General features: G+C 33.4%; 1 protein-coding gene across 1 annotated transcript in view; it reads right to left on the reverse strand.

The window, feature by feature from the left end:
- Window positions 1-3,480: 3,480 nt before the first annotated feature.
- Window positions 3,481-15,958, reverse strand: part of itga4 (integrin alpha 4) — a 42,193-nt gene continuing 29,715 nt past the window's right edge. Inside the window, exons 16-28 of the mRNA XM_073845979.1 lie at window positions 15,522-15,674; window positions 15,096-15,172; window positions 11,436-11,583; window positions 11,191-11,289; window positions 11,035-11,111; window positions 10,366-10,455; window positions 10,194-10,281; window positions 9,991-10,098; window positions 7,702-7,827; window positions 7,492-7,617; window positions 7,300-7,398; window positions 7,086-7,205; window positions 3,481-4,131 (exon numbers count right to left, since the gene is read on the reverse strand). Coding sequence (XP_073702080.1) covers window positions 4,045-4,131; window positions 7,086-7,205; window positions 7,300-7,398; window positions 7,492-7,617; window positions 7,702-7,827; window positions 9,991-10,098; window positions 10,194-10,281; window positions 10,366-10,455; window positions 11,035-11,111; window positions 11,191-11,289; window positions 11,436-11,583; window positions 15,096-15,172; window positions 15,522-15,674 — 1,398 coding nt within the window. The 3' untranslated portion in view covers window positions 3,481-4,044. The remainder of the gene's footprint in view (window positions 4,132-7,085; window positions 7,206-7,299; window positions 7,399-7,491; window positions 7,618-7,701; window positions 7,828-9,990; window positions 10,099-10,193; window positions 10,282-10,365; window positions 10,456-11,034; window positions 11,112-11,190; window positions 11,290-11,435; window positions 11,584-15,095; window positions 15,173-15,521; window positions 15,675-15,958) is intronic.

A 15,958-nucleotide genomic window follows, 5' to 3' on the forward strand; every position in this document is an offset into this window, starting at 1 on the left:
TTAAAGACAGGAAATACAATGAAAACATTAAATTAATAAAAATACTGATTTAAAAAAGCAGTGTGCTTTTTGTACACCATTCCCTGAACAGTAGAGACTTTTCTTTTTTTGGACTTTGTATCTTTTATATAAAAAAGTACTGACAAGTGAACCTGAATACAGAACGAGGCCAGGACTGGACTTTCAGTGCATCAGGTCATATGCCTTTTGATTCAGATAACCAGGTACGTCCATCAAATCCATCTGATGTGATTTCCCAAATATAAACATTATATCCCACATTTTTAGCTTTTTTTATTCATACACCACACACTATAAACAGGCCCAAGCCAAAGCAGCTCATTTTTCTATATTTTATGCATTGTTTTTGGGAAAACGGATTTGTAAAATAAATGATAAATGTTTTGTAATCTAGAATAAAAAATAAATAAATAATGATGATAATAATAATACTAATAATATTTTCAATTTAGTTCATAATATTGTTGTTTGAATATTAAACATTGTATTCATAAAATGTCAGCACCAAAAACCATTTTTCATTTGACATATTTGACAATAATTTGATAATCAGCTTTGGAAAATAAAATGTACTTGAAAATACCAAAAAATATTTTCTCTGTAATTTTATAGAATTGTTTTGTTTGTATTTTAGTGCACACTTAATATGGAAGTCCATTTCTGCCACTGAATAAAAAAAAAGAAAAAAATACTTTTTTTTCCGCCCAAATGTGAGTTTTTAATCTCACAATTCACACTTTTTTCCTCACAATTGCACGTTTATATCTTAATTGCAACTTTTTTTTCCGGCAATTCTGACTTTTTTTCTCATAATTGCATGATGTAAATTCACAATTGCAGGAAATAAAGAGATACAAATTGGCAATTATAACTTTATCCCTTGCAAATATACATTTGTATCTCACAATTCTGACTTTTTTCCTCACAACTGCAAATTTATATCGCAATTCCAACTTTTTTTCCACATAATTCAGACTTTTTTCTCAGAACTGCCTGATTTAAATTCACAATTGCAGGAAATAAAGTCAGAATTGTGAGATACAAACTGTCAATTCTAACTTTTTTCCTCGCAAATAAGAGTTTATATCTCACAATTCTGACTTATAACACAATTGTGAGTTATTAAATTCACAATTGCGAGATATAAACTCGAAATTCTGAGAAAAAAAAAAAGACAGATTTGTGAGTTTATATCTCGCAATTCTGACTTTATTTCTCAGAATTGCAAGTTTATATCACAATTCCGAATTTCTTTAAGCAATTCTGACTTTTTTTCAGAATTGGATGATATAAAATCACAATTGCAGGAAATAAAGTCAGAATTGCAACATGCAAACTGGCAATTCAGACTTTTTTTCTCACAATTGCGAGTTTATATCACAGAAAAAAGTCCAAATTGTGTAACAAACTCACAATTGTGAGAAATAAAGTCAGAATTGCCAGATAAAAACGCCCAATTCTGACTTTTTTCCTCGAAAATGCAAGTTTGTATCTCACAATTCTGACATTTTTCTCAGAATTGTGAGAGAATGAGATTATAAAGTCCAATTTTGAGGGGAGAAAACTATGTTCTCAGAATTTCAAATTTGTATCTCACAAATCTGACTTATAACACAAGCAAGGACTTGTGAGTTATTAAAATTCTGTTTTCAGAATTACAAGCTTATTTCCTAGAATTGCAAGTTTATATCACAATTCCGAATTTCTTTATGCAATTCAGAATTGCATGATATAAAATCACAATTGCAGGAAATAAAGTCAAAATTGCGACATGCAAACTGGCAATTCTAACTTTATTCCTCACAAATGAGAGTTTGTATCTCACGATTCTGACTTTTTTCTTGCAATTGCGAGTTTATCACAGGAAAAAAGTGCAAATTGTAAGAAATAAAAGTCAGAATTGCAAGATATAAACGACCAATTCTGACTTTTTTCCTCGAAAATGCGAGTTTATATCTCACAATTCTGACTTTTTAACGCAATTCTAACTTTTTTCTCAGAATTGTGAGATAATGAGATTATAAAGTTATACAGGGGAAAAAAGACTGCTATGTTCTCAGAATGGTGAATTTATATCTCACAATTCTGACTTATATCACAAGCAAGCAATTATAGTCACAACTGAGAGATATAAACTCGCAATTCTGAGATTCTTCATTTGCATTTGTGTTATAAAGTCAGAACTGAGATATAAACTCGCAATTTTGAGTTTCTCAATTCTGACTTTATAACTCACATGCGAGACGTAAACTCACCAATGCAAGTAAAAAAGTCAGAATTGTGAGTTTAATATATATATATATATATATATATATATATATATATATACTTACTATGCAGTAGTGAAAACGGGTTTCCATACTTACAGCTACAGCTTAGTTTTAATTCAAAAATTCCAATCAATTATTTTTCACCTTAAATATAATTTTTTGACTTGCGTTTGAACTTGGCCGAGAGCTTTCTGCACGTGCTGATTCGGTATGGGCCTGTATATGAGTGAGAGGTGATGGTGCTTTGTATATTTCTGTATTTCATATTCTATAAATGAGCACACACACGCACACTCTTAAGCAATGGCTCGGAGCCAGACACATGCCAATCCTATCACTCTTCTGTAGCTCAGTATAGACACACAACAGCAGCCTCCTTTGCCCCGTTTCCATGGCACCCAGCCAGAGCACACAGCAAACACTCGCTCCTTCCATCTGGCATCTCCGTTAAACTTCTAACCATTGAACTCAGCAGCGAGAGTTTGGGAGGAGAGAGAGAGAATGCGTGTCATTTCCTCCTTTTTTTTGCAAGGAGAACCGATACCGCAGTGATGCAAAGGTGTGAAAACCCCTATCACAGCAATGTTCTGCTTCGGAAAAGGGTGATGGAAAGTGCCAGAAAATCCTGTGTCACCTCTGTGGAGGGTATACTAACTTGCGGGCTTAAAAGAGTGTGTCTCTCTTTGGATATGCACAGGAATGACCTTAGTAAGAAAAGCCACAGCAGTGCAATTTCTCCTCTACAGCAGGCCACTATGCACCAATATGTTCAGTGATCATAGGCAAACCTGTGATGAAACACTTAGGCTCCGTTTCAAAACCTAGTGAGCAGCCTTGCTGTCTACAGCCTAAATAGGCAGCTGTTTTTTAAAGAAGTTTACTTTAAAAACAAATATGTACAGATAATTTACTCACTCCCTTGTCACTGAGATGTTCATGTCTTTCTTTCTCCAGGTGTAAAGAGTTTATGTTTTTTTGAGGAAAACATTTCAGGATTTCTCTCCATATAGCGGGGCTTCAATGGTGCCTGAGAGTTTGAACTTCCAAAATGCAGTTTAAATGCAGCTTCAAAGGGCCCTAAATGATCCCAGCCGAGGAATTATCATTTATGTTCTTTTTAACCTTAAATGCTCATCTTGTCTAGCTCTGCCTGAACTAAAATCAGTTTGCTAGATAAGACCCTTCTTCCTTGGCTTGGATTGTTTTAAAGCACTTTGAAGCTGCATTTTAACTGCATTTTGAAAGTTCAAACTTGTGGGCACAATTGAAGTCCACTATATGGAGAACATTCCTGAAATGGTTTCTTCAAAGAACAATTTCTTTATGACTGAAGAAAGAAAGACCTGAACATCTTTGATGACAGTGGGGTGAGTAAATTACATTTTTGTTCTGGAAGTGAACTTCTCCTTTAAGGCAGAATCGTAGATAGCACCTTATAAATTGTATTTGTGATACTGCCTTAAAAAACGCTGCCTACATAGGTTGCTCACTAGGTTTTGGAACAGGGCCGTAACGTTCTGTAGCAACAGTACATTCTGAATCCTTTCCTGCCTTGGCACGACAGTCCTGGAGCGATTCATTGAGCACATGTAGCTTGATCCATAGTTTAAAGTGCATTTGTTTCATCATGTCTTTGTACTCGTCATCGCTTTGTGATGAATGTTCTCAGCCGTTACGGTTAACGGTTGTAGGTTATCATGAGTCCAGCTCTTGATGTCGACAGAGCAATAGTCTCTTCCATTCTGATCCCATATTATGACACACTCTCTTTCTTAGGTACGTAGTCCCAACTGTCCCGGTCAAACTTCTCCTCCTTCAACTTCCGCTCAAAGAATCCAAGCTAATAAAAGCAAGAGAATGCATTATTGTCAGCAAAAAGCAAGTAGTACATCTCAAAAGTCTTGTTTTGATAGGTTGTCTGAATGACTGTTCAGTCTTAAAGGGAAAGTTCACCCAAAAATGAAAATTACCCCATGATTTACTCAGACTTAAACCATCCTAGATGTATATGACTTTCTTATTTCAGATGAATAGAATCAGAGTAATATAAATAAATATTCTGGCTCTTCCAAGCTTTATAATGACAGTGAATGGCTGTTGAGATTTTGAAGTCCAATAAAGTGCATCCATCCATCATAAAAAGTGCTCCACACAGCTCCGAAAGGTTAATGAAATTCTAAAGTGAATCAATGTGTTTGAAAAATATTAACTTTTAAACCTTCATAAACTGTTATCTCTATGATGGATGGATGCACTTTTTTTATAAAGCTTGGAAGAGCCAGGACATTTGTTAATATAACTCTGATTGTATTCGTCTGAAAAGAAGAAAACTCTCAACACCCATTCACTGCCGTTATAAAGCTTGGAAGAGCCAGGACATTTTTAATATAACTCTGATTGTATCAGTCTGAAAAGAAGAAAACTCTCAACACCCATTCACTGCTGTTATAAAGCTTGGAAGAGCCAGGACATTTGTTAATATAACTCTGATTGTATTCGTCTGAAAAGAAGAAAACTCTCAACACCCATTCACTGCCGTTATAAAGCTTGGAAGAGCCAGGACATTTGTTAATATAACTCTGATTGTATCAGTCTGAAAAGAAGAAAACTCTCAACACCCATTCACTGCTGTTATAAAGCTTAGAAGAGCCAGGACATTTGTTAATATAACTCTGATTGTATTCGTCTGAAAGAAAAAAGCTCTCAACACCCATTCACCGCCGTTGTAAAGCTTGGAAAAGCCAGGACATTTGTTAATATAACTCTGATTGTATCTGTCTGCAAGAAAAAAAAGTCATATACACCTATGATGGCTTGAGGGTGAGTAAATCATGGGGTAATTTTAATTTTTAGGTGAACTATCCCTTTAATTAACAACCCTGTATAATTGTGCTGGTTTAGAAATGGTTTAAGTTTCTTAATGTTTCTGCATTCAAAAACAGCTGGATGGAGCATGGTGCAATTGAAGAAAACATCTGGATTTCAAAATTTGTTTTAAAAATGAAGCCTTAAAATTCTAAGTCTCATGGCATAAAACACAAAAATGCAGAATGTATCAATGTGCACATATACAGATAATTTACAAATATAATTCCGACAGTGTTTTTCTTGATGTTTATTACTGAAAAGAATTGCTTTGATGGGATCTCTATCTTTTACCACATATTTTTACCATGGTAAAGCTCAGCATGCTGTTACTTAAAGGAGTAGTTCACTTTCAGAACAAAAATTTACAGATAATGTACTCACTCCCTTGTCATCCAAGATGTTCATGTCTTTCAGTTGTAAGGAAATTGTTTTTTGAATGAAACATTTCAGGATTTCTCTCCATATAATGGACTTCTATGGTGCACCCGAGTTGAACTTCCAAAATGCAGCTTCAAAGGGCTGTAAACGATCACGGCCAAGGAAAGAAGGGTCTTATCTAGCAAAACGAAGGGTTATTTTCTAAAAAAATGACAATTTATATACTTTTTAACCTCAAATGCTCATCTTGTCTAGGTCGGCAAGACGAGCGTTTGAGATTAAAAAGTATAGAAGTTTGAAATGTTTTTAGAAAATAACCAATCGTTTCGCTAGATAAGACCCTTCTTTCTCGGCTGGGATCATTTAGAGCCCTTTGAAGCTGCATTTAAACTGCATTTCGGAAGTTCAAACTCAGGGGCACCATAGAAGTCCATTATATGGAGAGAAATCCTAAAATGTTTTCCTCAAAAAACACCATTTCTTTCACGAAAGACATGAACATCTTGGATGGCAAGGTACATTTTCTGTAAATTTTTGTTCGGAAAGTGAACTACTCCTTTAACTTCCGGAATAAACATTTCCTGATAATTTACTCGCCCCCGTGTTATCCAAGATATTAATGTCTTCCTTTCTTCAGTTACAAAGAAATTAGTTTTTTTTTTGAGGAAAACATTTCAGCACTTTTTACATATAGTAGACTTCAATGGTGCTCAACTGATCGAAGGTTAAAAATGCAGTTTCAATGCAGCTTAAAAGGGCTCTACACGATCCCAGGCAAGGAATAAGGGTCATTTTCTAAATTTTAAAAAAAAAAAATTCTAAATAAAAAAGATATTTATACACTTTTTAAATCACAAATGCTCATTTTATCTAGCTCTGCGATGCACATACATACTCTGCGCACTCTGATTCAAGACTTCAAAATCATCCGACATCATTGTTTTACATTTTTTGGAAAGGAAGTTTGACCTTCTTTGCATGTTCACGTTCAGTGATGTAGGACGATTTTGAAGTTGGAAGAGAAAATGAGATGGGAGTTTTTACGACCTACCCTAACAGAGTATCAATTCATATCGCAGAGCTAGACAAGACGAGCATTTGAGGTTAAAAAGTATATAAATTGTGCTTTTTTTTTTTTTAGAAAATAATGAATCGTTTCACTAGATAAGACCCTTATTTCTCAGCTGGGATAGTGAAGAGCCCTTTGAAGCTGCATTGAAAGTGCATTGTTAACCTTCAATCTGTTAGCCACCATTGAAGTCCACTATATGGAGAAAAATCCTGAAATGTTTCCCTTAAAAAACATAATTTCCTTGCAACTAAAGAAAGAAAGACATGAACATCTTGGATGACATGAGGGTGAGGAAATCATCAGGAAATTTTTATTCTGGTAGTGGAGATGTTGTGTCTCTAAAATCTTCAGATATTCTAGTTGTAGTGAAATGCTATGAACAATTTCTTTGTTCTTAATTCCAATGAGTTGAAGAGTCTTGCACGAGAATATGATGTTAAGTCATGCTTCAGAAATTGTCTTGATACAGTACATACCTTCCAGAGGGCAAGGACAAGCAGTGCTAAAATGATCAGTCCAACGATCAGACTGGATACTATTAGAAAAATCTGCACAGCCATCACAGGCTTATTGCTGGATAGAGCCTCCAAAAACACCTGAAACATTGCAAACATGTTCAAACAAGTTCAACAATAGGTTGTAAATGCAGCATCTCATCAAGCATTCCTGGCAGTCGAGATTCAGACTTACTTTAGCATAAACATCATCCTTTAATAGGATGTTGTTGGCATCCTTCACTGGTGAAATAAGGTCAATCATGCCTTGTATCATCATGACAGCATGTCTGCCCTACAGGAAATAAACATGTATTTTTTAGATAAACAATTCAACCAATGCTTGACTGACAGATGGTATGATTCTCTAACTTTAACAAATACTCACTGGACTGATTTGGAGAACCCTGGGGTTGAGCTCCACTTCCATAGTGATGGTAACTTCCTTTCCAACCTCTAAGTCACCAAAGTGACACTCCACCGTCCTACAGGTGTTATCTTTAGAACCACAGAACTGCAGAACAAGAGAGCATGAGACCTCATTTTATAACACTTTTACTAAACACTCCAGAACTCAATATGATGATGATTGTTTTACCATTATGCGCTTGCTTTTTGGAGAGAAGAAGAAGACAAGTTCTTGAATAAAGGAAGCCTCCGGTACATCGCAGTCATCAATAATCGGACCTGTATTGTTCCTCTGGAAGCAGTGGCCAAGAGTTGTCTTCAAGACAAAAAGCAGCTTAAGTTTAAGTAAAGAAAAAGATGTGCATAGCATACAATATAAGTTATAGGCGCTGTTAGAAATAGTTTGTGTTTCTGCTATGAATAAAGCCAGAGATGTATGGAAGAACGTCTGGAGTTCGGTTTTCCATAAAAGGTAAGCAGATTGTGATTTACACTACCAAGCTTCAGAAAGAATATTAAAGCATCATAGGTAATATAATAAATAATAAAGTGCTGTATCTGATGCCTTCTGAAGCTAAATAACAGCTCCGTGTGAGGAATCGTTGAATACAAAACCATTGTCTACTAATAATCTTCTAAATTTCATGGTTGAGGTTTTCAAACTTGATGACCAATGAATGTCAAATATATCATGAAAACAAATTTTTTAATTGATACTTTTTATATTCTTGTTTTATCTTATACCATATATCATATAGACTTCATCCATATTCATAATTTAAAAAGCAGGAGCACAAATATTCAGCATAACATTTAATTTTGTGAAAAAAAAAAAACAAAGGGATGGAATGACATGATGGTTAATAAACAAAGACAATTTTAATTTTTGGGTGAACTATTACTTTAAAATAGTGCATACTATATACTGCTAAGATTAAAGGTAAGTTTTAATGTTTTTCTCTTATGTCTCATACCCCTGGTTTCACAGACAAGGCTTAAACCTAGTCCTAGACTAAAATGTAAGTCTGAGCCGTTTCAACTGAAAGAAACTTGCACTGACTGATCCAAAAATATATCAGTGCCTTTGTTTTGTCTAAAGATGCACATCGGTAATGTTTTTATTCTAAGCTCATTTATAAAAATTACTTAAATATCCTAATTAAACTATGTCCTAATCCTGGCTTAGTCTAAGTCCTATTTGTGAAACCGGGCCTAAGTCTTTTATGCTCAACAAGGCTGTGTTAATCAAAGATATAGTAAAAATAGTAATACTGAAAAATTTTACAATTTAAAATAAGTTTTTACTTCAATACACCAGTTAAAAATTTTTGACTATAAAATAATTTTTTTAATAAGTTTTCTGCTCACTAAGCCTGCATTTATTCGATCCAAAGCAGTATAATTTTGAAATATGTTTACTATTTAAAATAGCTGTTTACTATTTGAATATATTTAAAAATGTAATTTATTCCTGTGATTTCAAAACTGAATTTTTAGCATCATTACTCCAGTCACATGATCCTTCAGAAATCGTTGTAATATTCTGATTTTCTGCAAAAAAACATTATTAATATGTTAAAAAAGTCCATTTTTTTCAGGTTTCTTTGTTGAATAGAAAGATAAAAAAACAGCATTTATCTGAAATAGAAATCTTTTGTAACATTATAAATGTCTTTATCATCCATTTAAAGCCCCCCTGCGAAGTATTAATTCCTATAATTTCTTTCCCACAAAAGTCCAAGCTTTTGAATGGTATAGTGTATAATGCTACAAAAGCTTTTTATTTCAGATAAATGCTGATATTTCCATTCATCAAAGAATCCTTAAGAAAAAATTACTCAACTGTTTTAAATATTGATAATAATAATAATAATAATAATAATAATAATAATAATGTTTCTTAAACAGCAAATTAGCATATTAGAATAATTTCTGAAGGATCATGTAACACTGAAGACTGGAGTAATGATGCAAAAAATTCAGCTTTGAAATCACAGGAATAAATTGAATTTTTAAATATATTGAAATGGAAACCAGTTATTTTAAATAGTAAAAATATTTTAAAATGTTAGCTTTTGATGTACTTTGGAACAAATAAATGCAGGCTTAATGAGCAGAAGAGACTTCTTTAAAAACATTAAAAATCTTACTGTTCAAAAACTTTTGATTGGCAGTGTGTATTTTAAATATAATTTATTTCTGTGATAGAAAAGCTTAATTTTCCAATCTTCTTCACATGACCCTTCAGAAATCATTCTATTATGCTAATTTGCTGCTCACGAAACATTTCTTATTATTATGAATGTTGAAAACATTTGTGCTGCATAATAACTTTGTTCAGTAATCTTTAATGAATAGAAAACTTGTTACAGAAATCTTTTGTGTCTCTACTGTCACATTTGATCAATTTAATACATCCTTGCTGAATAAAACCATACATTTCATTCATTTAATGCATATTTGCATATGTAAATCTCACCTGTAAATCAGTAATCCTGATTAGCTGATAATCGTATGGAACCAGCTTCAGCGGCAAGCTGATCTTCACTCTTGCATCAACAGCTTTACTAGGACCCATATTCATCACCTGAAAGTTAATAGACATTTTAACCAAACAAATCATGTCATATGATTCATTAGTGCTTAATGACATTGTTGTCTGTCTGATGAGCGCTAAAATACCTTGTACGTGTAATTGAACTTCTCAGAATAGCAATCGACCGGCACCGACTCTTGTTCTCCAATCAAAAATGAAGTCGGAGAGACAAATCTGCAGAAGAGAGGAAGAGAAGCATCCTGTAATTTGTTCTGTTATTCTATGGATTCACATTAATAAGCAAAACAGATCACTTACCCATGAACATTGAGGTCAACAGCATATCTCAAGGGCAACGTGAGAGCGGCCACATTGTCGTGCTGAAGATCTAGGTTTTCAAAGCTCTCACTGAAAAAAATATAGGCTTGGTTAACATTTAGTGCTCTCTTACCATTTTCTTGCATTTTTAACTGTTTACAGCCAATTAAAAATGCATAAATGCAAGAAAATGGCTCATAAAAAACGTGACGCTAGTTTAGAGTAAAGCTCTAGCAGACGCCACTTAGTTTGATAGTGTCCTATCTAATGAAATGTCATGTTAAGTGCAGTTAAGTGTCCAAATGCTTTTTGGGGTCATTGTATATGTGGGAAAGATCTTTCTATCAGAGAAAATGTTTAATGAGTTTAATTACTGGAGTACAGCCCTAATATACCCTGAGATTTCATTATAGGAACTCATTACATAGGCTATGTAAACATCCATCTTTAGATGCAATGTTTTTCTTGTTTCTAACACTGAAAGCACACAAAACCTTTGAACAAGGCCACTGTTTGTCTTATGCATTCTGATGTCAACTTATAACCATAAACAGTAGCAAAATGCTCTCCACAAATGTTTACATTTGGCTCAGATGTCTTTGCATTTGTGTAAACCATCCTTTGTAATGAATTCCTCATATCTAGGACTGAGATCTCTGGATCTCTTACCTTGTCGCATTGATGTTAATACTAAGGTTTCCCGCGTGGCTGTTCTGCATAACATCTAGTAAAAATGTAATGTTGATCTGGAAGAAAGAAAAGAAAGAAAAGAGAGGTTTATATTCCAGACAAACTCATTTATCTTCCACTCCTAAAGACATTTACCTTTGAGAAAGGGGCGATGTGTAAATTCCCAACATTGCAGTCTAGTCCAATGGCCACTTTATTCTCCTCTGCGATTTCACAGCTGATGTATTTATCTTCCTGATATGATATCAGAAATATTAAAGCACATTAAAGGCAAGAGGCAATTAAATGGCATCAGAAATACCAAGAACTACAAGGTTGCTGTTAGATATCTAAGATGAAACTGAACAAAATGAAGAATTACTGTGACAGAATTCAATTACTTCCAGAACTTTGATGAAATGCAGGTTGCTGGGAAATCTCAGGTAAAGTTTGGGAAGAAAAGCATCATCTCCAGTGTTGATCAGAGTGGTGTTTAACATGATGCTTTTTCCGTTACCCAAAGCAAAATATGGCTTGTTCTTGTAGGATCTGTTGGGAAAACAATTTAAAAGATACATTATTCAGTTTTTATTTATTTTATAAATTAATGCAGATTTATTCCATTCATTAGTCTATATAATTTAGTGCAGATTAACTCAAGTGTAAAGAAATGATTCGGAAAATATTATTATTAGCATCATCATCATTATTATTAAGAATTAAACGATTTTAAAACAGTTTTTTTTTGCTCCAAAACCAGCTGGAAATCTTGAAAAATGTGAAAAAATAAAAATAAATAATAATTTATCAATCTACATGGAAAAGCTGCAGTCAAATTATATTTGCATAGCTTTTCAATATTTGAAAAAATATTACATAATAATTAAAAAACTGACAAATGAAGGATAAACAATGTCAGTTAAAAAAATATATTAACAGAATTTTAGCAATTAAAAAAAAATTCTCTATATGTAAACATCTTTTATGTGAAATATCTTATTGAGGTCAGTACTAAATAAAAAACATGCATTTTGAATGATCCCTCTTATTTTGTTAACATAATCTACATTTTGCAGATTCTGCAAGGTGTATGTAAACTTTTGACCTGAACTGTATATTAAGTATATATAAAGTTCACATTGTTACATAAACAAGACAAAACAATTAAATTGTTAATTAAATCAAATGATGTGTATGAAAATTACATACCAAGCCAACATGTCCCAATCCTTAGAATAATTTACTAAATGTAATATATTGTGGTAACTAGTGCAAAAGCAACAAATTCAGGTTCACTGCAATTGCAATCATTTCTTTGCAATCAATTCTTCTTTATTTCAATCCATTTAAAAATTTTCATTTCAAATAAAAATGTACTCAATTAACATATTGGTTCTGATGAATCAACTAACTGCTGTGTTGCACTTGTGACAATTGTTTTATTTTTTAACAGTAAAAAATGCTTGAAATAGTCTGTGTTCATTTTGGAATATTTGTAAGACTCATTATTGTAGAATTTAATTGGAAAAGGTGCCAGTGTTTTTCCTGCATGTGTTTGTGTGGCTTGTGCAGTGAGGGCTCAAGCCTGATGTTTCTCATCTAAAGGCACCAGGTGCATCTGGGAGAGTGACAAGACACTCTCCCCCTCACTCTGTTTCTCTCTCTCACACACACACATATACACGAGCCTTATGAATAATCAGATCATGTATTATCACCAATGGGTGAGGGGGGTCCATAAATTAGTTTGCATACGGCTGCAAACATGATCCAAAATGCTAATGTGCACACTCACGCTTTCGCCTCAATTGGGCGAGTCCAAGAAATGTGATGCATAAAATGCATCGATATAAAGCTTTGGCAACTGTGCATGCTGGTTTAATGGGTGTATTCATGAGAAGAGCAGATAATCTCTAAAGCCCTCCTGTTAGTCACGAACAACACCAGCACAACTAGAATATTTACAGAGGTCTGGAGTTGCTCGCCATGCACTTGAAAAGTAAAACAAGTCAAGAAAACTATAAGTATTAAAGCTTAAGCTGTTGTATAACAGTAAACTTCTAGAACAGTTGGGTAAATATCCACATTACATTTTATCAAAAAATCTAGGGCCTATGATTTCCCTGATGCGGAAAACGCAAACGAAATTGTGGCATTTACTGTATAACAGTGTTGTTTTCGTCAACGATGACGAAATCATTTCGTTGACGCCACTTTTTTTCATGACGATAACCAGACGATGACGAGATAAAAATGGCTCGTTGATGACTAAAACATGACGAGACGTGTGTGAGTTTTCGTTGACGAGACGAGAATAGACGAAAATGTTAGTGGGTGGTCCGTCAGACGTTTAAAATGCATGACATTTCTGCTTATTGTGCATGCCAATTAAAACTTAAAAAGTATCTGCCGCTATGGCAAGCCGTTTTAGAATTAAATACTCTTTGCTATACTAGTATGGCAAGCCGTTTTAGCATTCCATCCTTGTTTGTCTTTTATGTTCTAAAACATTCCTTCATTATTGTAATTATTGGTGAAAATAGTCGATCCGGAGGCTCACATTGTGTTGAACTATAGATCTGCTATTTTCAGAACTTATAAGTGACACTACCCAACAGCAAAATACTTACTGACCTACATTAATTTGTTAAAAGACTACTTTTTTCCCTTTTTTTGACTAAAACTAGACTAAAACCTTTTTGACTTTTCGTCGACTAAAACTAGACTAAAACCTTTTTGAATTTTCGGCGACTAAAATTAGACTAAAACTATCACATATAGAAGTGACTAAAATTTGACTAAAACTAAGAAGCATTTTAGTCCAAAAGACTAAGACTAAGACTAAATCTAAGATGGTTGTCAAAAACAACACTGCTGTATAACACGTAAATGTAGAAGATATGGACTAGTGTCTGTGAATATTAAGCCACAAAAATACTATTTAAATATGAATGTGAATAAATGGCACAGATGCATGGTTTTGCTCTAAAACTGCTCTGAGATTCATTTCATGACTATTTTAGCATTTCATTTGAGCAAAAACTTCTGTTATATCATATATAAACAAACTTAAAGGTCTTCATGTCAAAATAAAAGTTCAGTTTAGCTTGAAGAAACTATGCCAGTAATATATTAATGAATGTAATAACAGTACTACAGCTAATAATACAATTATTATTAATACATAATTTAAGGAATAATTTACCAGAATTTATTTATTAGAAAAAGGTAAACACACAACAGTATTTCTGAAAAAAATACAAAAATAATAAATTATTTTTTTAAAAATCAAATAATTTAAGATGCTTTTGATTACTAAAATGTAATAAAACCATTAAAAAGAAACCCAGAAAATTAATGGAAAATAGAGAATTTGGTAAAAAAATAAAACATTTATAGGGCCTAATTTTTTTTTTCACTTAATTAATAAATTGCTTTTAAATTGTGTACGTTTCATGATTTCAATTAATTAGACATGATTAATATTTTTAAAATTAACCATTAAAACAGAGTCTAGAAAAAAAATTAACGGAAAAAGACGGAACCCAGAAAAATGTAACAGAAAAAGTTGAATTTGGAAAAAAATAAAATGGATTTCATATGGCTCTAAAAATCAAAAGAAAGAAAAAAAAAAAAGATTTTTCTTATAGCAAAAATTAAGCAATTTTAGGTTTTACGTATATTGTGACATCACCGTAACGCAAAAAAATGTTAGTTTTACTGAAATACAGTAATGAAAATGAGCACAAATTAATTCCAGCATATGTACAATAGTAATTTTATATAATTTAAATAATATTTAATAACAAGCTATTATTTTACAGTAATCAGAATGAGATTTGTTTGCATTACAGAAAGGATTTGGGAAAGAAATGTGCATTTTTCAAAGAAAATAATGTGACTGCACGGTCTAAGTGCTCTTAAAACCAGCTTAATTTTCTTTATGCATTTTCTTTTTTGCATTTGATTTTGTGGTGCAACATAAAACTTCATTTCATCTTCTTGAAATTTCCAAGACATTCACTAAGTTAGCATAGGTTATGTATGTGTTGATGACTTACTGTGGTAATACTAGATGAGCAGAAACCTGCAGATTGGTTGAGCAGTTTTCAAAGGCACAATATCTGGCAAAGATGGTCTACAGAAAGAGAAATATTTCAAATTAAGACACATTCCCCCGGTTTCACAGACAAGGCTTAAGCCTAGTTCTAGATTAAAATGTAAGTCTGAGTTGTTTCAACGGAAATACAATTGCACTGTTTGATCTTAAAATAAATCAGTGCCTTTGTTTTGTCTTAAGATGCACACCAGTAATGTTTTTTTGCAAGCATGTTTATAAAAATGACTTAATTGTCCTAATTGAACTATGACCTAATCCTGGCTTAGCCTAAGCCCTGTCTGTGAAACCGGGCCATAGTGACCAACAATAAGATTAATAAAATGGACACAGAAATGAACCACAACAACAAAGATGGAGAAAAACTGACCTTGTTTTTTACGACGTTGGCCTTTTCATCCTTCTGCTGTAAAATGGGTTTGAGAGGAGGCAAGTCCTCTGAGTCCCTCTGTAGCACACGGTGCTCTCCAAGTTCATACTTCACCTCAAAATGAATGGGTGTGAAGATATCCCGGATGTCTTTCTGCACACATGAGAAATTAAACATTTTAACAATATATTCACCAGCACAAATGCGGGGACTCCATACTTGTGAACCATAGTGTATGTGATAGAGTTTGACTACTTTTTTTTTCTATTCCTCCCATCTTAATTTTCCTAACCTCAGATAATTAATGCAGGTAAGGTTTGCTCTGTCAGCTGTGATGGCCATCTCTAATTGGGGGCTCAGTGGTTGGGAGCTGTCCTGTGGGGTCTCTCGGGCCTGTATTTAGCTGCAGGGGAGATGTGTGACCGGGGTTTTGGAAG

The sequence above is a fragment of the Garra rufa genome, chromosome 8 (assembly GCF_049309525.1).
Source record: "Garra rufa chromosome 8, GarRuf1.0, whole genome shotgun sequence".
Classification (NCBI taxonomy): Eukaryota; Metazoa; Chordata; class Actinopteri; order Cypriniformes; family Cyprinidae; genus Garra; species Garra rufa.